The sequence below is a fragment of the Haliaeetus albicilla genome, chromosome 22 (genome assembly GCF_947461875.1).
Source record: "Haliaeetus albicilla chromosome 22, bHalAlb1.1, whole genome shotgun sequence".
NCBI lineage: Eukaryota > Metazoa > Chordata > Aves > Accipitriformes > Accipitridae > Haliaeetus > Haliaeetus albicilla.
In genome coordinates, this window is record NC_091504.1 from 13759128 (window position 1) to 13778756 (window position 19629).

Genomic DNA, 19629 nt, shown 5'->3' on the forward strand with positions numbered 1-19629 from the left:
TTGATATCAGCAGGTTTCTCACTGATTACTTAATAGTTTTGCAACTCTTTCTTCTACCACAAAATAGATCTTTACAATTTCTGGACAAAAAAGTCCCAGCTTTCCCCCTCTTGCAAAGTGCACTATTGACATCCGTTTTGCAGTGCTTCCAATACTAATCAATATGTTCTGTTCCCTCCTTTTGCAGTAGGGCAGTGTATCAGCAAACATTGAAGCAAAGAAGCTGATGGTCACCTGAGAAGCTTAGGCAGTTCACAGCTGTCTCACAGCCTCTTGTTTTCCAGTCTGCTTTTCCCCTCTTAAGACCCTCTTTATAGACTAGTCCACTAGATGAAACAGTACTCTGATTTGCTCCAGCAATTTCTTTCTGCTGTTTCTAAGCATCTATGGGTATTACAAAAAAGTGGACAATCGGTCTTTGCTGCGGTTATGAACTGGACTCACAGTAAACAGCTGAACTCTTCTGTTCCCCAAACTTTCGTTCCTGAAGTATGTAGATCACCTCATGGGATTACAGCCTCAGAAGCTGGTAAAGAAATCTGCCCACAGGGCTAGTATAGGAGCTTAATAACTTTTGGGGTTGTGCTGCAGGTTAGAAAATAAGGCTAACAAATAACCCTCTTAAATTTTGTAGGGATTTCTCATGCAGGATTGTATTATTGTCTATCAAAACAGAGCACTAAAATACAGAATCTGTATTTGTGCAGCCTTCTATTATCTCCTGCTCTGAATGCTGTTATACCGAGATGTTGCTTTTCTTCTTGTGTAGAGGAATTCCAAGGACACAGCTGCCTGGCTGGTTAGAGAGCCTGAAGAGGCTAGTGCCCTGTATCTCCGGCTGGGCCTTGTATCTCTGTAAATACTGGGAACAGATCAGCCTCTCCCAGGAAGGAAACAGCTTTATTTCTTCCCAGTGAGCATGTTCCCATGGAAGCTGGTGGAAGTGGATCTCCTCTGCAAAGGTAAAAGGCTTACACAGGTCAGCAGCTGCTTTGCTTATAGGACCTGCTACCTTGTGCAGAAGCACTTTGTTACCGAGCAACTGATTAAAAACTTGCCTTACTGAAGCAGCAAGTCCTGGATGTTGTTGACGTCATCAAATCCCACTTCCTTCCTTTCTCCTTCAGACTCTGGTGAAACTTTTGTTATAAGCTATAGCCAATAGAATAATACTACAAAAAGTATTTGCTCGCTTGAGAATATATTCTCTTCCATAATTAATTTCTAACTTCTGTAGGTCTATGCATGATAAAAAATAGAAAAATAGGCAAATAAGCTTGCAGAGCCACACAGAAGCAGCTATAAGCATCACGACAGAAATACTCATAAAGTTGTTTTTCAAAGGGTTGTTTGTCTTATGCCAGGTAGGCACTGGCAGGGTAAGCAATGATTAGATGAATAAGCATTCCATCAGATGCTGCTACAAGCAAACACTGAACACCATGTGTAAGCCAGACAAGATTTACAAGCTCCTGTTTCACAGAACATCCTACTTGTCTTTTTGGGCCAATGGCAAGAGACATTTGCACAAGATACCAAACTAATTTTGTATTGGTAGAGTCTGTGAACATGTGAAAGAAGTACTTTCACTTCTGTTACACCAAATGGAGCTGCAAGGTAAGAGTGTCTGCATGCTGCTTGCTTTATTCTTACTGATGGACTGTTTAACAGCATGTCTTTGGGTCAGATTTGAACTGGAATAAAAAAGGGGAGGAAGAATTCTGGGGAGCACCGGAAATTTTTACCGCCAGCTGTCATCCAGTTTTGGTTTCCAACTGAATAAATCCATCTGTTCCTAACTAGTGACAAGCGCAAGCTCTTCTTAGTGGTGACGAGTGACCGGTAAGGGTAACAGTGCTTATTATACAGGGGTTGCTAGAAGGCAGGTTCCTGTTAATTTTCCTCCTTGGAATTCCCCCGGAGCCTTTAACTTTTCTGCAGTGACTGGTGTGGCTCATTTCCTCCTTTCTGCTGTCACTTTCTATAAGCCCTGGGCAGTGATAGCAGCTCTCGTCGGTTTTTGGTACTGAATCCAGAGTGAAGGAAGAGGAACTGTCCGGTTTTTCCTCAGCTCTAAGGTCAGTTTTTCCTCAGCTCTTGAATGCAGTGCTTTTGTTATGGTAAATTCATCTTACCTTTTGTAGATATTGGTAACTACAGTGTGTCAGTATCTGGACTTGTATTGCTTGAAATATTAGTAAGATGAAGTCTGAGTGTGGATGAAATTTTGGAGAATTTTTAGCAATTTTGTTTTGTGGCTAACCCTGTTACGTGCTCAAAAGGTTCCTGTAGGTTTTTTCAGACTTTGTTAAGAACGTACTTGGTTTTTTTATAAATGTTGCTCTTACAGAAACTGAAACTGAGGATCATTGGAAGAAACTGGCTTACTCACTGATCTGGCAAGACAACTTAGAGCTTTACTTTCCCATTTGGGAGGGCTGAGATTCTGTCCTGAATCTCTGAATGTCTCTCTGAACGTCTGTCCTGAAGTCTCTGAATGCAAATGTACTTTTTCTGCAAAAAAAGCTTATAGGCAAGGTGTCTGCTGTGCTGCTTTATTTCATCTTACTGCTGGGATGGGAGAGCTGGGCACAGCTGCGACATACGAGGCGATACGGGATATGAAAAGGAAAATTCTGCTCTCAAATCACAACTCTGACACCTGCAGGACAGTATGTTATTAGTCTGCCTGAACTCGGCTGTCTCCAGCGCAAGGCTAGTAACATTTGTTTTATCTGTTGCGCTGGTCACTATACAGCTAAGTTCATTGAAAGGCAGAAGCTCCTTTTACCTCATATTTATACTTTTTCTAACTTCTTTAAACTCATCTCTAAGGGAGACAAAACAGAATGTGGCAGGATATAGAGCAGCTGTTTTTCCAACATTACCTCTGTTCTTCCTTTTCAGACTATAAAGCCCATGGCAAGTAACACACCACTCCATTGGCAAGAGTGTGGGTAAAAGTAGTATCTTTTGTTAAATCGGTGATACAACAGGAAAAGTTAAACCGGCTATAAGATGTATAAGCCTTCCATAGATCTGAAATAGAAACCAAAACCTTCAAAGCTAAGTATAAATTGAGCACCCTTACTTGCAGTTTACAAGTAATCAGGCCATCTCTGAAAGGAAAATCTGTTTGGTACCTGTGGAGCAGAGGAATTGTTAACGATGGACTTGGGGAGAGGAAAGGGAGACAGATGACTGTAGCATGGAGGGGACTTCATCCGTCCTCCCTGCCGGCTTGCCCACGTCCCAGAGAACATTGCCCCAGTACACTGCCTGCGGCAAAAGCCAGGTAAACATATCCCTGCCTTCTGATGTGTGTATTGTGCACAATGACATAACCTGTGGGGGCACAGAAGAAAAGAGAAGACTTTCTAAAGGCGTTTAAAAAAAAGGCTTTAAAATTCTGGCTGATAATACTGAGCTTTTAGCTCAAAGTACCAGTCTTTCACTGGACTCCTTACTTAGAGTTTGATATAACCTGGTTTTTGTCAGCTTGCTTCACTCAGATTCTTGTGTAGCCCTTAATGGGTCTGGGGTGTTGCAAGAAAATAACTTTTCTTCGGCAATCTTTGTGTTTAATTTTTCAACCTCCTGTCTTCACAGCAGTCATACTCTCTTATTTTTCTGTAATCTAAGACTTGGAGCTGTAATGTTATGTCATCCTCAGGTTAAGAAATGTGTAATTTGCATGGCATTACTACTCTTTTCTATGAATTATCCTCAGCTTCCTAAACTGGTACAAAAATTAAATTGTGGAGGGTTTCTCTTTTACTGAAATCACTACGTATTTTCATTTTCTTAACCTCTGTACTCATGTGGGAAATTATTTTATTACCTGTCAGTTCAGATGTCAGCAGAGTTTTGGGAAGGAAACCCCCTAACAAATCTCCTCAGAAACATCCACCGTATTTTTGGAGTAAATGTTACATTATTGTCTGTATAATTCTTCTCATTCTCTTAGACACCATTGATTTTAGTTAGTAGCAGACCCCATTGCCTGGAGTCTTTAACATGTTGATCCTTTAAAATATAAGACATGGCTAAATCAAATTACTGGGGCAAAATGATAAATCACAACCACCTCCCTTATCTTTAGAAATCTAAAATGCCCCATCTAACTCTTTAAGACTTGTGTGTGACTTAAGTGAACACCTGCTCCTTCCTTAACTGGATTCTTTGTCCTGGTATGGTGATGTTCACTCTTTCTTTTACTACTTTTCCAGCATTTTTAATTCATATGGTATCACTTGGACTCTAAAAGAGCACTGTAAAAAACACTGAGAATCTTAGAAGTGAATCATACAGTTGTGCTGTACATGCAGAATACAGCGCTGAAACAAATGCATCCTGAGTAGAAACCTTGCTGTAGCAGGTATGCACTGCATCCTTGCAGAGGTAATACAAATGTAACACAGGTCTACCAAATATAGCGATTCAGCTGGAGTGTATAGGCTGCTGGAGAAAGGAGGTGTTATTTAAAGATTTAAAGAAAAAATCTGCCTTAACCAGTGTCCAAACAACAAGGGATTGAACTTCCTGCATGGCATGGAAATACGTTGGGAAGTATGTCCTGTCTTGCCCCTGCCCAGCACATGCACTTTGTGCATGAAGGCCTGCCGCAAAGGCATCCCTGGGGACTTCAGTCCTTTTATTGCAGGTCCGTGCTGAGAGCTGGCTCTAGCATTCACAGCCCTAACGCAGAAATTATTACAAAATTTTTTAGTCCTCTGATGTGAAAATGTGTCAAATGCCCATTTTGGCAGCACTGTATGGCACCCCAAACAGAATGTATTATCAGTAAACTTAAGTTAAAATAAAGTATGAAACAATGGAGGAAGTACTGAGTAGTATAGCACTTATTCATCTTTTGTCTCAGACAGGGGACTGCTGGGATGCTCTGATAAAAAAAAGGGGAAGCCCTGGGAAAGGAATTGCTGTTGTAAACAAGCTTGGTAAGGTCTGGTTTCATTTTCACATGTGCTTCAGTTACAACACACAGCAAAACACTCACTGTCCCTGAGGGGTAATTAACCTCAGGCTCTCCCAGCGTAGAAATTTTCATCTTTCAAAAACTCACTTCTGTTTTCCTGCACCCTTGGACAGAGTGCTTTCCGTGGTGGCACCATGACTTTAATGCAGCAAAGCACAGCTGCTATTAAGAATATGTTGGTTCAGCTGCAGAAAGAAGACACAGCATCCCAAATCCAGTGTAGTCAATAGAAAGACAGCTATGTATAGATTTGTGTCAAAACCACAGTAATGAAGAAAAAAGAGGGTAAGCTGAGGGCCATTCAGACCGGTAAAACAAAAAAGTAATCAAGTTTTTCATTCTTGAAAGAGTGGCAATCTTCGTTCTTCCCAAGGTAGAAGGCTATGTTTCCTTCACTCCTGTGCACCTGGGTTATAACACCTCTTACGCTCTATTTTCAGCTCTAGCTGGACTTAGCACCGGCAAGACTTCCTCTTGATTGCTTCCTGACTTCTTGACCATTGTAGCTGAAAACATTTTGCATTACTTATGTGTTTATCCACAAGGAAATGTTATGGAAAGAAAGGTTTAAAATAACAAAAGCTTTTGTGTCTATGACTTAATTAAAGCTTAGTATTTCCATGAAGATTACGTAGGCCTACTTAGTCTCTTTCCATAGGACTTGCCCTTTTCTTTGTCTGCTGTAATCAAGCAGTTTATTAATCACTGAACTTGGAGTGATATATTTGTCTGTCCTGCATTCCCTTTACAGCTTCTGCCCAATTGCTTCTCTGTCTCTAACCCCAAAATTATATTGACTCAGAGATAATGCTTCAACAGCATTATTCACAAAGTCTGGCAACTTGGCATTCTGAAAGGCCCAACTCTTGTTTAGATTTTACATTAATTCAACATAGGAAGGGGCAAAGCAAAATGTTGCAACAAACGGAAAATTTCATCTGGTATGTTTATAACCTCATTCTTAGTTCTCATGCAGGTTTGTCAACTTCTGCTTTCCATTTATAGCATGGCAGGCAATAAAATCAATTTTTTGTAATCTTGGTAACGTAATGAGGTCACACAACATGAAAAAGGAGAACTACCTGAGTGTGGGTTATTCCTACTCATGGGACCGCTCTTCTAAATTCTGGCTCTAGATTCTGGTGTCTTATGCAGCAGACCGCACAAAGGTCCATTTCCAAGCTGTTCAGGGGGACAACCTGCAGAGGGGTAAGAGGAATAAAGATTAGTTTATAACAAAACAGAATGCGGTAGTGTGTGACTAGGTCTCCTCTGCCTTCTTTCATCAGAGCTTCAGTGTTAGCTGGATTTCTCTTTTTTCATGTTGCAGGTAGACTTCATGGTACAGCAGGTTGCTTCACATTTGCGTACCTCAGGAAAGCAGACATGCAACCAGGGACATCAACGGCATTCTGCTAAAGGCAGAATATTTGAGAGCTGCATTACAGCTATCCGTCATTGCAAAATATGGTGTTTGATGCCAAGCTGAAACTTTTCATGGTTGTGGTGTGTGGACACCTATTTTAACACGAAATGGTCTGGAAATTTTGCTGGTTGGTGATTTCATGCTGGCATCTCAATATTATGGTGGAGTAAATTATTTGGATCACCAGCCCAGGTGGCATTCATATCAATGATCTGTAAACACTGAGGAGCCAATATTTGGTTTTCAAATAGTTTGATAAAGATGATGAATAACCAACACATAGTGTTATTCCACTACCTGTGGAATATCCAAGAGGAATGTTTGAGCTTGTTCTAGTGCCCGCTGCAGTAACTGGAAGGAAATAGAAGGGATTTAAAATGAGGTAGAGGAAGAGGTAAGCTTTATCAAGAAATGTAGCTGCAACAGTCTAAGCAGTTCTCATATAACCATGGGTGACTGGAGCAGGGAGCACCTTAGATCAATCAGATTTGTCTGGATACTGTATGGCACTCTGCTTGAAAGGCTATAGCAATTCCTAGCTCATGAGTAGGTACATGCAGGAGTTCTGAGGGGGAAAGAAAATTGATTAAAAAATAATTGTGATAGATTCCAAAATGTCAGTGAGTGCCTTGTTACCAGAAACTAATTGCTAAGGTGACCATGCCATTCTGTACACAGTCAACTGTATGGTTTGGGAAAGAATTATACAAAATATGTGTTCTACCTTTCACTGTTCCTTCTTGTGCTGAAGGGATGTCTCCTAGTACCACCTCCAGGGCTTAGGAACTGGGTGTAGTATCCTAGCCAGAAGCCGCTTCCCCTGAGAAGAAATTGTCCCAACGGTAAAGAATGGGATTCTTCTTCCATCCTCTTCACGGCAGTCTTCTCATTTCCCCAGTACCTGCTGGATCTGTGCTTGCATCATTTATATCCTGATAAAGATACAGGAGTTGTGACTTACTCGATATTTGGCACTCAATATTTGGTCCAGGTGGTCAGACTGCAGTATCCCACTCCCCTGATGGCAGTAAAAAATAGTTAAGTCTCATTACAAGCTGTATCTGGATCTGTAAGTTTAAGTAACTCAGGGTTATAACTCAATGCAAGATTTGGTAAGCAATACCACTTCCACAGCTTTAAGATCTCAATGTCTTGTCAACGGAAAGCCACAGTGCAGGACTTGTTGTTTTGGTTGACAAAAGCTGTGATTTTGTCATAGCTAACTGTTTTGCAATTTGATTTCAGACATCAAGAGACGAATCATGGATTCGGTATTTGTGTCTGAAAATGGCTATCTTGATTTGCTGCACAGTGATATCGATCCATTGCATCTGTATACTCTCCTTGATCCTAAGTCATCTGGAAATGAAGAAAGTGACTTCTCTGCAGGTTAGTAAAACACTAAAAAAAGCTTAATTAGTTTAGTCATCATGCTATAAGTTATTACCATCTCCTCTCAATTACGTAGCCATCTAATGGCAGTTTATCATGGTGGCTGGACTAAATTCAACAGACACTTGGTCTTACAATATGATAACTTTGTCTGTATCTGTATATAAAATCGTGACTGCTTCCAGAAACTACCATGGTTTTAGGTCTGTACATATTTACAGCTTCCTGCTCAGTGTGTCTAACAAAACATACTATACATGTCATCAAGGTGTGAGGCTCATGTCTTTGGTTTGGATATCATTCCTGTAAGTAGTTTATTTGCAAATGTTCCTATTGTAACCTGGTCAATTGCAATTGTCAACACTTTTGTAGTTTCAGGCCAAAAGCTTTGCAAAACAGAGACTTTTATATGAGTTTGTGATGAAGCCAGTCTGCAAGCAAACTAGTGTTTCATTTCCTTCTCAGATCCTACGGCACCAACACATTTCATTACCAGATGCCATTTTAAAGCTCTCAGGGGCAAAGACCAATGATGTTATGATTCTGTGATAGAGGAGAAAGCAGAAGGGCCAGGGAGTAAAGATGATAGTTTCTTGCACATAAATTCCTACAGGTAATCAGATTAGGAGGTTGCCCTGGCTCTCAAACTTTCTGCTCCTGAATTTGTGTGGAGGTTGTGGAACATTGTGCTCTTCCTGAATTTGCTGGCATGAAAGTTTGAAAGTGTATCTGTGCTGCTGACTGTGTTGTGGAGCAATAGCTGAGCTTATTTTAAACAAATGAGCTGGACTGTGGGTTGAGAGTGGCAATGAAGGGAGGAAAACAGTTGTATGCCAGATAGGAAGTCCTATAGCTCTGTGCCTGACAGGTATAAAACATTACCAAATTGGAGGATATCACCTCGCATCCTTGTTGTTTTCATGAGTGACCAGGCTCAGCAGGTACATGGACAAATCAGTGGAGAACCGAGCACCAGAATCTGGAATCATCTTTGTGGTTAATTATTTCCACGTTGAGCTTTGCTCTTTCAACTTCTGGCTGTTAACAACACCTGCAGGAGTGTTTCTTCACTCCCATGGCCTCACTTGCTCAGTGACTGAAAGTAGGATGAATTAGGGATCAAGGACTGACTCTTGTATCAGAGATGTTTCGCTGATGTATTGGGTCTGGCCGAGATGGAGTTAATTCTCCCCATAGCAGCCCTCATAGTGCTGTGCTCTGCATTGGTAGCTAGAAAGGTGTTGATAACACACCAGTGTTTTGGCTACTGCTGAGCAGTGCTGGCACAGCATCAAGGCTGTCTCTCCAACATTTTTGCCCCCCACCCTCAATGGCAGGCTGGGGCTGGGCAAGATCTTGGGAGGGGACATAGCCAGGACAGCTGACCTAAGCTAACCAAACAGATATTCCATACCATATGACGTCAGCTCAGATATAAAAGCTAAGTAAAGGGAGACAGAAGGGGGGCATTTTCGTCTTCCAGAGCAACCACTACACGTACTGAAGCCCTGCTTCCCGGGAAGCGGCCAGACATCGCCTGCTGATGGGAAGTAGAGAATAACATCATTTGTTTTTCTTCGCTTTCGCGCGCACGACCTTTGCATTCACTTTATTAAACTGTCCTTATCTCGGCCACAAGCCTTTTGTTATATTTTCTCTCCCTTGTCCAGCTGAGGCGGGAGTGACAGAGCGGCTTTGGTGGGCACCTGGCACCCAGCCAGGGTCAACCCACCACAGCTGATTTGAATACTTTTGAGCCTTAGCAATGTCTGAGATGGTGTAGATAAACTGAGCATTGTCAGGACATGGTGCCTGTTATTGGAAGTTGGACATCTCTTCTGTGATGTTAGCATGGTCCCTGGCATGTTTGTGGCCTTGGCCAGCCAGCAGCTTCACAGGCAATTTGTAGCTGCAGCTCAGGGGTTAGCATGGGTTCAGCATCGTTCTGAACAGGGAATTTGGATGGTACCACCATATCCTGAAAAATACAAACATTTAATAAAATGGATGAGTCTAGGCCATGTGTGAAGGCCTTAGTGTCATATAATAGATTCTAGAACTGTTTTATATATTAGCAGAGATGAAGTCTCAGAGTTTAGCAAAAGAAAAGCGTTGATTCTGGGTGACTATAAATTACTAAGAGTTCAGTTCTGTTCCTACTTAGCTAACATACAATGAAGAGCCAAAGCCTTATGCTTAAGTAACAAATGTGCCTTTTCTGCAAGTCCCGCTATCTGGTTTTTTTACTCCTTGGTTACGGTATTCACTGAGCCAATGAGTACTCCTTTTTAATTCTAGATCCCGAAGCTGATGCCAGCAACTATGATCAGTTCAATAATTTGGATTTCCTGTATACGATGGAAAATTGTGAAAATGGGGATGAACTGTATCTCTGTTCCAACACCATAGAAGCCTATGCTAGAATAGGTATGAAAGCAATTTTTGTTTTTTAAATAATTATTTCCAATCACTTGCTATAGCTATTTCTTACAAATTCTATTTTCAGTCTAAAGCAGTGGCATATACTCAAGTGGCCTGTCCCTCATGCATGGTAGGTCTAGCGAGGGTACCTAAACCTCTGCTTTGTGGGGAAACAGACGAACAGTAGCTTGTGGTTTTGGGGGGAAAATCTCTCTATTAATTGCTCCTTCTGCTTAATGCTTCCTGTCTCAACTTCCCCTTTCTCATGTTCTTTATTTCCTGAACAACAATTTACAAGAAAAACTTAACTCTTCAATTTCACTTACACTGCAGAATTCTGTTAATGAGGGTAAGCTTACAAGAGTTTTACTGTGAAATTTACTGTGTCATTATTGTGTACCTGGTTTTTTTTTTCCTTCTTGCTAGCTGAATTAGCAGAATATGTGCTCAAAGATCAGCAGGAAAAGCAGGTGGAAGACACTTTTGGTAAGATTTATGTGGCAAAGATTAATTGTCTCTATCACAGTGTTCTGGCTAACATCTGCACTGTACTTCATCCCCACAATTTGAACACTAGTGAGGTTTCTATACATCTGGTATCCTCTTCTTTCTCCCAGGAACTTTTCTTGGCAAACTTTGAGGATTTTCTGTATTTTTGCAGGCCTTTCTCAAAGATGGCAGTTTTATCTCTGACTAAGTTGTTGATTATGTCACCATGGCCATAGTGTATGCACAGCTTAACTGTCTAGTGCAGTATATGCCCTCAATTAGCATCAGACTTACTCTGAGCACAACAAGGATGATGTATGTAACTTCATTAAACCTGACCCACCCAGAGGACTTAGCATGCATATAAATGCAGTTCATGCACTCTTATTTCTGTCCAGAATGCACAGAGCTGCCTGAGGAAGCATGTCAAATTTTACTTCTCTCTCTGATCAATGCAGCAATGGTATAATATACATGTAGTAAATGATTCCTTTACTCGGTGCTTGACCAGAGATAATTGCTTGGCTTTTGGTACAAAATAATTGTTTTGGTAGTGGCAGAAATGCAGCTGTTTACTATTTCAGAATATATGGATTAATACGTGGCTGTTGTAAAATCCATAGAATCAGAAAGATTCACAGAATATGTGTATATCTTATTTTATGTTTGAGCAAAATCATTTGGAATAACTTATCAAAGGTCAGTCCTCTCCTAGGACAATTCTGGCTACAAGAAGCTCACATGACTTTTTAGATGCTTTTTACTGCTCCCTGATGTGTTTAGACTTTGGGGGGGTTTGCACCTAATGGCAAAATTTATATTGGTTTTAGAGGAAACGAGATACAGTATTAGTACATAAGTAGTTGCCAGTAGAAGAATGGTATGGATAACTTCACAGTTCTTACAACACAAAATATAAAATCTGTTTAGAACCCTTTGCTCTGTCTCTTAAAGGATCTAATCCTTTTAATACATAAAATGAGTGAGTAACTTTGCTAGCATTGAGGTCACACTGTGTTACAGCTGTGATGTTTTATCCTTTGCTCATCATTAGAGCATTGAGAAGGATTTATATTTTATTATCCACTGAATTTATGGCAGTAGATTAATATTTTGCAGTTCAGAAACTAACATAGGGTGACAGAATCTGCATTCAGAGCTCTGTGGGCTTTCTAAATCATATTGATCTGGATATGTGTTTTATTATGTGATTTGGTTTTTATGTTTTATTTGGAGCATATTTCATCTTTGCTGCCTGTTGGTGTGTTTCTCTTGCTTTTACCTCTTTCTGTAATTTTTTGAGGAGAACAAAGGTTGACATTTGGCAATCTTTCATGTTTTTAGCAGGGAACCTTACTTTGGATGAAATGGCTGCTGAAAACACTGAGAAACTTACTGACATAAAGATGCAGAAATGTCACAAACGAAGTAAGTGAAAAACAGTGAGAGTTTGAAAGGCTGTAGTGTTTGAATTCTAAATTTGCATTGCAGTACTTTGGTTTTAACACAGCCTCCATGCATCTCTCATGTAGTTCTTCACTGATACAACTAGATGCGCTTCCTCTGACTTTGATCATCCTGTGTGGGCTGGAAGTGAAAACAGCTCCCCCAGGCACATTCTTTACAATTTGCAGAATTTATTGTCCTATAACACGATATTAAGCATGTTATATTTCTTCCCTTTTTTTATCATCTGTGTGACAGTGTTAACTTTGTTTTCAGTGTATCAATAGCTTAGCAAGCATTAGCTGAACAATTCCCTCTTTAATAGCAAGAACAGCAGTAAAAATCTTTGATTACTGGCACAAAAATCTGCAGCCTAATTGAAACTTCACAGTCAGAGAAAATAATATCAGACTTTTAACATTCATGTTTTATACATTGGACCTGTAAAGTTCTGAAATAGCTGAATTGAAACTGATAACACCCCCTTCTACTACAAAAAGTTAAAAAAGTTTCCACAGTGGAAATTTAAACTTACTGAAGTGGTTCAATTTTTGTCAGGTACTATCACCTTTCTTTCTTTCAGCCTTCTTAGGCTCTGCAGAGAGTTGCTCTGGTGCTTCAGAACCCAAATACAAGAAAATTGGTAAGTTATTGGCTGAATAGGAAAAGATTATTGAACATATATTGTCTCATGTTCCAAAGTCTCATCTTCTGTTAGGTATTGTAACTCTACCTCCTAGAGAAAGTTTGCTCTCATAGATTTGATGATACAGCACTGTCGTGCATTTTCATGTCCCTACTTCCAGCAGAGTAGAAATCACTGCAGAATCACATTCTTATACACCTCTGACTCATTCATGATGCAACAAATCCCTGCTCTCTTATCAGTAGCATCTTAGGACTAACTACATGGCAGGCTGGGAACAGTTGGATCCTTACGCTTCAAAAGCACATGTTCCTGCTGGGTGATAGAAAAATTACTTCCTTAGCATCAGCAGAGGCACAGTTGAATTTTTCTAAACCCATCTGAGAGAAGAAAACAAAACAGTGGAGAAGTGGGTCAGTGCCAAATTTTGTACTCTTTGTCACGTACACCTTTTATTTATGATGGGTAATGTGACTCAGGCCATAGTTTGGAATTTCCTGATTTTGATCCTCTTTGTTCGAAGTGTGACACCTTCCAAAAATCCAGTGGAACAATCCTAGTGAAAATAATAACTGTGAAGAGATGGCTTCTTGGCCCAGCCCATGCTATACAGTCCTTTAAACCAAAGTGAGAATGGGAAAAAGGGCAATTTCTAGGTGTTGGATACTGTTAGACCATCTGCAAGGCAGTATCTGTGGCCAGCAGGCAGGCTGTAACTTGTTCCCTAGGTGGAAACGGGTGCTAAAGTTCTTACCCAGCTGTAGCCTAAATGGGTGTCTCAGGCATAGCTAAACCAGCAAAATACTCTTCCAAAATCCATGTGAGAGCAATCACCTTTGGATGAATATATTATACTGTGCTTTGAAGTGACACATACATTATGGTATGCTAGCACACTTCCCAAGCCTCCTAAGGTGAACTCTGACTGTACCAAGCCCTGTGGGCCATGTACATGTCATGGTAGGCCGCCAAAACCAGTGTGTAACCTAGAGAGCCATCCAGAGAGTGCTTGGATCATGGGACTGCACCTCAGCAAAATTCAGGCCAGCAATTGCCCAGCAATTGCTAAGGAACTGGCACAGATTTGATGAAAGTCATAGAGAGCACACACATGCACTGGGACTGTGACTCAAGCTGGTTTTCCAATGTTCATGTGGACTTCTGGGGGGTATTGAGCAGAATTAGCTGTGAAAAAAATACATCTGCTGGATCTGGAAAGGTAATCGGAGTTCCTACTGAACTGGTGCCTGGCAGCTGTAGTTATTCAGACACGGGTAAAGTTCCTGGCAGTTAGTACCCATTAAAGGTAGATTACCTTCTATCTGCTTGAATTCCTTTATAGATTTAGCACTTTTTAAGGCCTATGTTTATGCCACACTAACAATGAGAGTTTTCAATAAGGAAATGGCACATCAGCTCCTGATTTAAAAAAAACAAAACCAAAACAGTAAAAATACCTCACCCTATAGAACTTGCATTCCAGTCTACAGTATCATCACAGAGCTAACAGGTGCTTTGTAAAGCTGCACCTATCCTTTTCCAGAAAGTGCTCAGAATATTATCACTCTCTCTACCTTACATGACCCAAGGAAGGTGCTAACAGAAGGAATATATACGTAAGGCAGTATAAGTACTGGGTACAAAAAAATCTAATTGACAGAAAGATGAGCTACACGACAAAATTAGGAATTTATTTAACCTGTCATAAAACGAGTGTCACAGTATGATCCTGCAATGGCAAATGCATCAGCTCTTCAGAAGTGTAAGACCATCTACAGTAAAGAGGACAATGTGTACTAAAGTTCAGAGTGGTAAGCCAAGGATGAGATTCTTTCAAAGGAATTGAATGAAATCAAACCCAAGATTTGCCCAGTTCTTTGTGGCTAGCTATAACAGTACCTGATCTTATCTGACCGTAGCAACGCGACAATCCTTGGATAGGAAATTACACGGGAATTTCACATGCTGATTTACACACAAGCTGAAAAACACTTTTTAAAGTCTGTTTTCATACCACAGTAAAAATGAAAAATTCCTATAACAAAATAATACATCAGTTCCTGATAAACAATGTAGACACATCCTACCCTAAAGAGCTTGCATTCCAGATGACAGTGTACCTATAGTGGCACAAAACCTACACAGATTTGTAGCTCCTGATAAAACATTAGACCACGGAAAGCGATGAAATAGAGACTTAATTGTTGCTGCTAGACAGGAGGGGGAAAGAAAAGCAAAACCAACTCTGAGAATAAGGGTGTGGCAAAATCAAGGAAACCAGCAGACTAGTTCAAAATAAGCAAGTGTATCTTACTTGGTTTCAATAAGCAGATGAAGTCATACAATGCACATGAGTTTCCCTCCTCATTTGTCCTCTTCTTGAAAAAAACAAGTGCTGCAGGCAAGTTGCATCTTTTAAAACTCGGGTGTTTGTGACTTCTTTGGGAAACCCTCTTAACACAGACTAGTTATCCTTACAAGTACTGTAGTGTCTAAGTAGAAAGTCAAGGTCCTCAGTTTATTGTACTTGGGCCTCTCTAATCTTGTGCAATATTAAGGTAACAAACCATGCTTGGGAAACAATGTAAGACCTTGTTATGTCTTATCTGTCAATCATCCATATGTAAGATCATTTACATCTAAACACATCTGAAGGTTTCTAGAAAGAAGGCAGTCCAGGAAAGATGAAGAAAAAGAAAATGAAGAGTGAACTACTGGAAAAAAGTGATCTACTACAGAATTTCATAAATACATTTTACCTTTTTGAGATCTGAGTAAATTTCAGAAAGCTATTGTGAATTGTTCTTGCTTTTGGAAAATCAAAACACAACTGATCAGAATCAAGCGGTTTATGCTGTCTGTTGAGGCCTGTTCTTTGGCTGCCTTAACTTCTAACAATGAAATAACTTTCTCCTTTTGTTTTGCTTTTTTTTTCAAGTGGAAGTCCCTGCAGTGTCTGCAGGGAATGGCAGTTTCTTAGCTATGCCTCTCAACAGCTATCCAGCCGGCTTCACCTCACTAACTAAGCAGCACATGTCCTTTTCTGTTCCTGCTACCAATGCATTGGAAAGAAGTTTCATAATTCCCGGTATGTACAGTACAGCTATAGGTGTGCACCTGTACACAGGTTGATTTATACAAGGGGAAGACTGTCTTATAAATCTGGTCATTGACCATGAACAATGGCAGGGAAAACAAGTATGACAGCTGTTTCAATCAAGCACTTGAAAGTGTGGCACTACTAAAAGAATGAAAAATATTCAAGGGAAAAAGTGTATTACCCCTAATGAAATAGAATGAGTCTTTCATTTAATTGGTGAAGTGCAGGTTAATAAATAAGAGAACAGAGTTACTTACTATATGCTAGCCTAAATAATTACTTACTTGTCTTAAGAATAGGAAGTAACAAAAATTTTCACTAATAAACTTTGGTTTAGTTCCAATTTCTTTTTCATCCAGAGCTGTAAAGGACTGCAGGATAATTGTATTTGCAATAGTAGAGCAAAATCTATGTTGGAGTTTTGTTCGCAAAAACTGAGTACTAATCCAAGTGATGGGCTGTGTAGCCACCTTGCCTTGATCACGTTGTGTAGCAGAGGGTGCTCATGGTACACTGGCAAGTGCTAATGACAAAGACACAATTCAACACCTTTCGCTGTTAAATGTATGCTGGAAAGGAACCAAAAAGCGGTGGATAAGTTAGAAGTCTTGAAGTATCTGATGCTAGCTGAAACAGCACAAAGTAGCAGAAGAAATTCTGTCACACCTACAGAAACTCAGAGCTATGGCTGATTAAATTGCAAGCACCTCATCATTAAAAAAATTTCCCAGTGTGAGTTCAGAGGGAGGATGCTTGCTAGCTGCTTGTACAAGCTGCATGATGTGCAATTATGTGGGAAAGATGTAGTGCAAAGGATGGTAAAATTAATTCAGATGCATAATGTTTACACATTTTCTCTCTTCTGGATCTCTGGTCCATACATTTACAGACTTTGCCTTAAGCACTTTTCCTTATGGTTAATAGAATTTCTCTTTAGACTATTGAAAATCAGTAGTCACTAAAAGCTGGGTAATCCCTTGTATTTCACATTCATTGTACCTTTTAAGAGTTTTTGTTCAATGGGTTCTATGGACCTCATGTGATCCTATGAATTGTGGTTCATAAACTGTCTACTGGGAATATTTGCCCAGAAGCTGCCAGAAAGGATAAGTAGCTTTTAGAAAGCTTTTTCTTTCTTAGAAACCTTTAGAAACCAGGAGACTTTAAAAACAGAAGAGGCATTGTTCTGCACTCATTTCAGAATCTTCAGCACCTTTGATTCCAGAGTGCCTACCTGTTGGCATGAAAGGGAACCAAGAGAATACAGGCTTTGCAGATCCTCCTCAGCAGATACTTGTTCTTGGAAATGGCACATCTGATGTTATAATATATCCAGGTAAGAGCAGTAACATTTTATCCACATAAATAGGCAGAAAGTACTGGAAAATCAATGCTGTCAATAAAGTACTAAATTCCCTCATTTCAGTTACTGATAGCTATGATAGGCTGAAAACTGTCATTTGTTTCTTGTCAGTGCTAACTTCTTCCATGGAAACGCTGATATCCCCAAGTTTTCCAGTTAGTTTATGTGGTAAGTAGAAAAAGAATTTTTATATATACAGTACTTTGGATTGGGAGAGGGAGCATATTGCTTCTACCCAAAGACAATGCTCCCCTCCAGGCTTTACTCATATTGACCTTATTAAGGAAAATAAAAATTAATGGCATTTCCTTCTTTGTATTGATCACTGGCTGCTTAGTCTAGTCCAAAATACAGAGCAGATAAGGGGTTGTAGAGCTACAGGTGCTATGTATTAGCAGCTAATCCGCTGTGTTTGCTATGAAGTCCAGTTTCTGGAAGAAGTCTTCTTGTCTAGTTAAAACAACACAAAAGCCCAGTGTGCTTGAGCACCATCAGAAGTGGAAGTTGTGCTGGTACTGGCACGGCCTGAGCATCTTAAATGCTTGGTGCTGGAAGCCAGACTGCAGTCAGCTCACATGGAAGCCCCAAAACCAAAATGATGACAAGTTATTTAACTACACAATACAGAAGCCTAATATACAGAAAGGCTTATAAAGAAATCAGAGCCTTGGTCAGGGTATAACAGACCCACCTGTGGTTCCTCAGACACTTTTCTTCCAGCCCTCAGAGATCTGTTAGAACATGGAGTTTGATTTCAGTGGTTATTTAGTTTCTGATCTCTGTGTACCCTGGCGATTACAGCTGCTTGCAGTTTAGTATGAGTGTTTTGTTGCCCTCTGGCGGCTAACTACCCAAAATAGCAAAATTTTCAAGTGAGGATTAATAGGCAAATACCCCTAGGTTTGGGGAAGTATTTGTAAATTATATATACTGTTTATGTGAATACACAATACTAATAATTCCAACTGATTTACAGCAGCACAACTTATGTATGTCACAAACCTCAGAACTCCAAATGTAGCAGGAAAATCAGCACATAAGCTACCAAGCCAGTCTCTTTTCCTTTTTTAAAATTCATTAACACCTGATTGTTTTGACCAATGCTGCTTCCCATCTAAATGTCTCATTACAGCTTTTCTTGTTTTTCCATTCTGTTGTTTTTATTTAATAAAATAAATAGTAAACCAAAACTAGACACTTGCCTGAAAACAGGCATGTCCCCTCTTTATTCGTATTTTAAGTTATTTTTTCTTCTACAAGGAGAACTATCTCTATAGCAAGCATATTCTTTCACTGGACAAAGACTTGCTTATTAGAAGTCTATGGGTGCTTCCATGCTAGAAGCAGCTCAACTCTAACCATTCCATCTGTTGCTGGCATGCAGGCTAGGAATTGATTTCCAGATCTCTGAAACTTTAAGATTCGTAATTTTTTAACCACATTCTACATCAAGATGAACCAAATATTATGGTAATAAATACATTTGTACAAATCTAGGGAGATTAACCTGTTTTGTTTTGGGGTTTTTTCCCACATCTCTGCTGAATGTGGTTACTACGAGGTTGGGTTTGTAACGGTCAATTTAAATTCTGTCCTGTGTCTGCAAAGCTTTTTGTACCAAAAGTTTTGTCAAAACTGATACTCTGTCATTACCAGTCCGTAGAAAATACGCTTTCTCTGAAAAATTCCCCATTGCTTTGTATGGCAGACACTGCTCATCTGACCAAGGGCAAAAGTCTGCAGTAGTTTGAAAACAAACAGGCAAAAAGAAAGAAAATTGGACAGTGACAGTACTTTGTCAGGAAGAGTAAGGGGTAAATTCTGTTACCAGTAGTCCCTTCTCTGTGACTTTCATCCTTAATGTTTGGTTACAAAGTGTAGAGTAACAAAAGGAAGCTATTGCTTTTGGTGAAATAAAGATGTCCTATGTGTGAACATGAATTTATGCAAAACAGTGATATTTGAAAAGAACAGTGGATGTTGCCTTGCTATGATAGGTCTTCTGCTTCATACAACTGTCAGAACAGCTGTCATCTGTTTTGGTGTCATACTGCCTGCAACAGTTCATGTCAGCTGCATTATACTTTTGTGAGGATTTTTTTTCCTTTCCCTTGTAAAATAAAATATTTCTTTCTCTGGATGATACATAATATCATTATGAAAAATAGCATTAGTCTTATTGTTAAAATTAGTAAAGCTGAATTCATGACTATCTGGGTGTCTTCCTCAAATATATTGTTTGGTTTCTTCAGGTTTAGAAATGTTCAAAGAAGTCCAAGTTCCCATAATTCCTTCTGAAGAACCATTCAAAAGACCAAGTGAGTTTAGATCTCTTGAACTTAAAAACTTA

At 39.8% G+C, this 19629-nt stretch overlaps 1 protein-coding gene across 2 annotated transcripts in view; it reads left to right on the forward strand.

Moving 5' to 3' along the window:
• Positions 1-443: 443 nt before the first annotated feature.
• Positions 444-19629, forward strand: part of CIITA (class II major histocompatibility complex transactivator) — a 28223-nt gene continuing 9037 nt past the window's right edge. Inside the window, exons 1-10 of one of the 2 annotated variants that reach the window (XM_069809939.1) lie at positions 444-962; positions 7668-7811; positions 10113-10241; positions 10662-10721; positions 12069-12152; positions 12754-12813; positions 15755-15904; positions 17118-17252; positions 17391-17447; positions 19532-19597. In XM_069809939.1, coding sequence (XP_069666040.1) covers positions 920-962; positions 7668-7811; positions 10113-10241; positions 10662-10721; positions 12069-12152; positions 12754-12813; positions 15755-15904; positions 17118-17252; positions 17391-17447; positions 19532-19597 — 928 coding nt within the window. In that variant the 5' untranslated portion in view covers positions 444-919. The remainder of the gene's footprint in view (positions 963-7667; positions 7812-10112; positions 10242-10661; positions 10722-12068; positions 12153-12753; positions 12814-15754; positions 15905-17117; positions 17253-17390; positions 17448-19531; positions 19598-19629) is intronic. The other variant, XM_069809940.1, reaches the window with a different exon arrangement.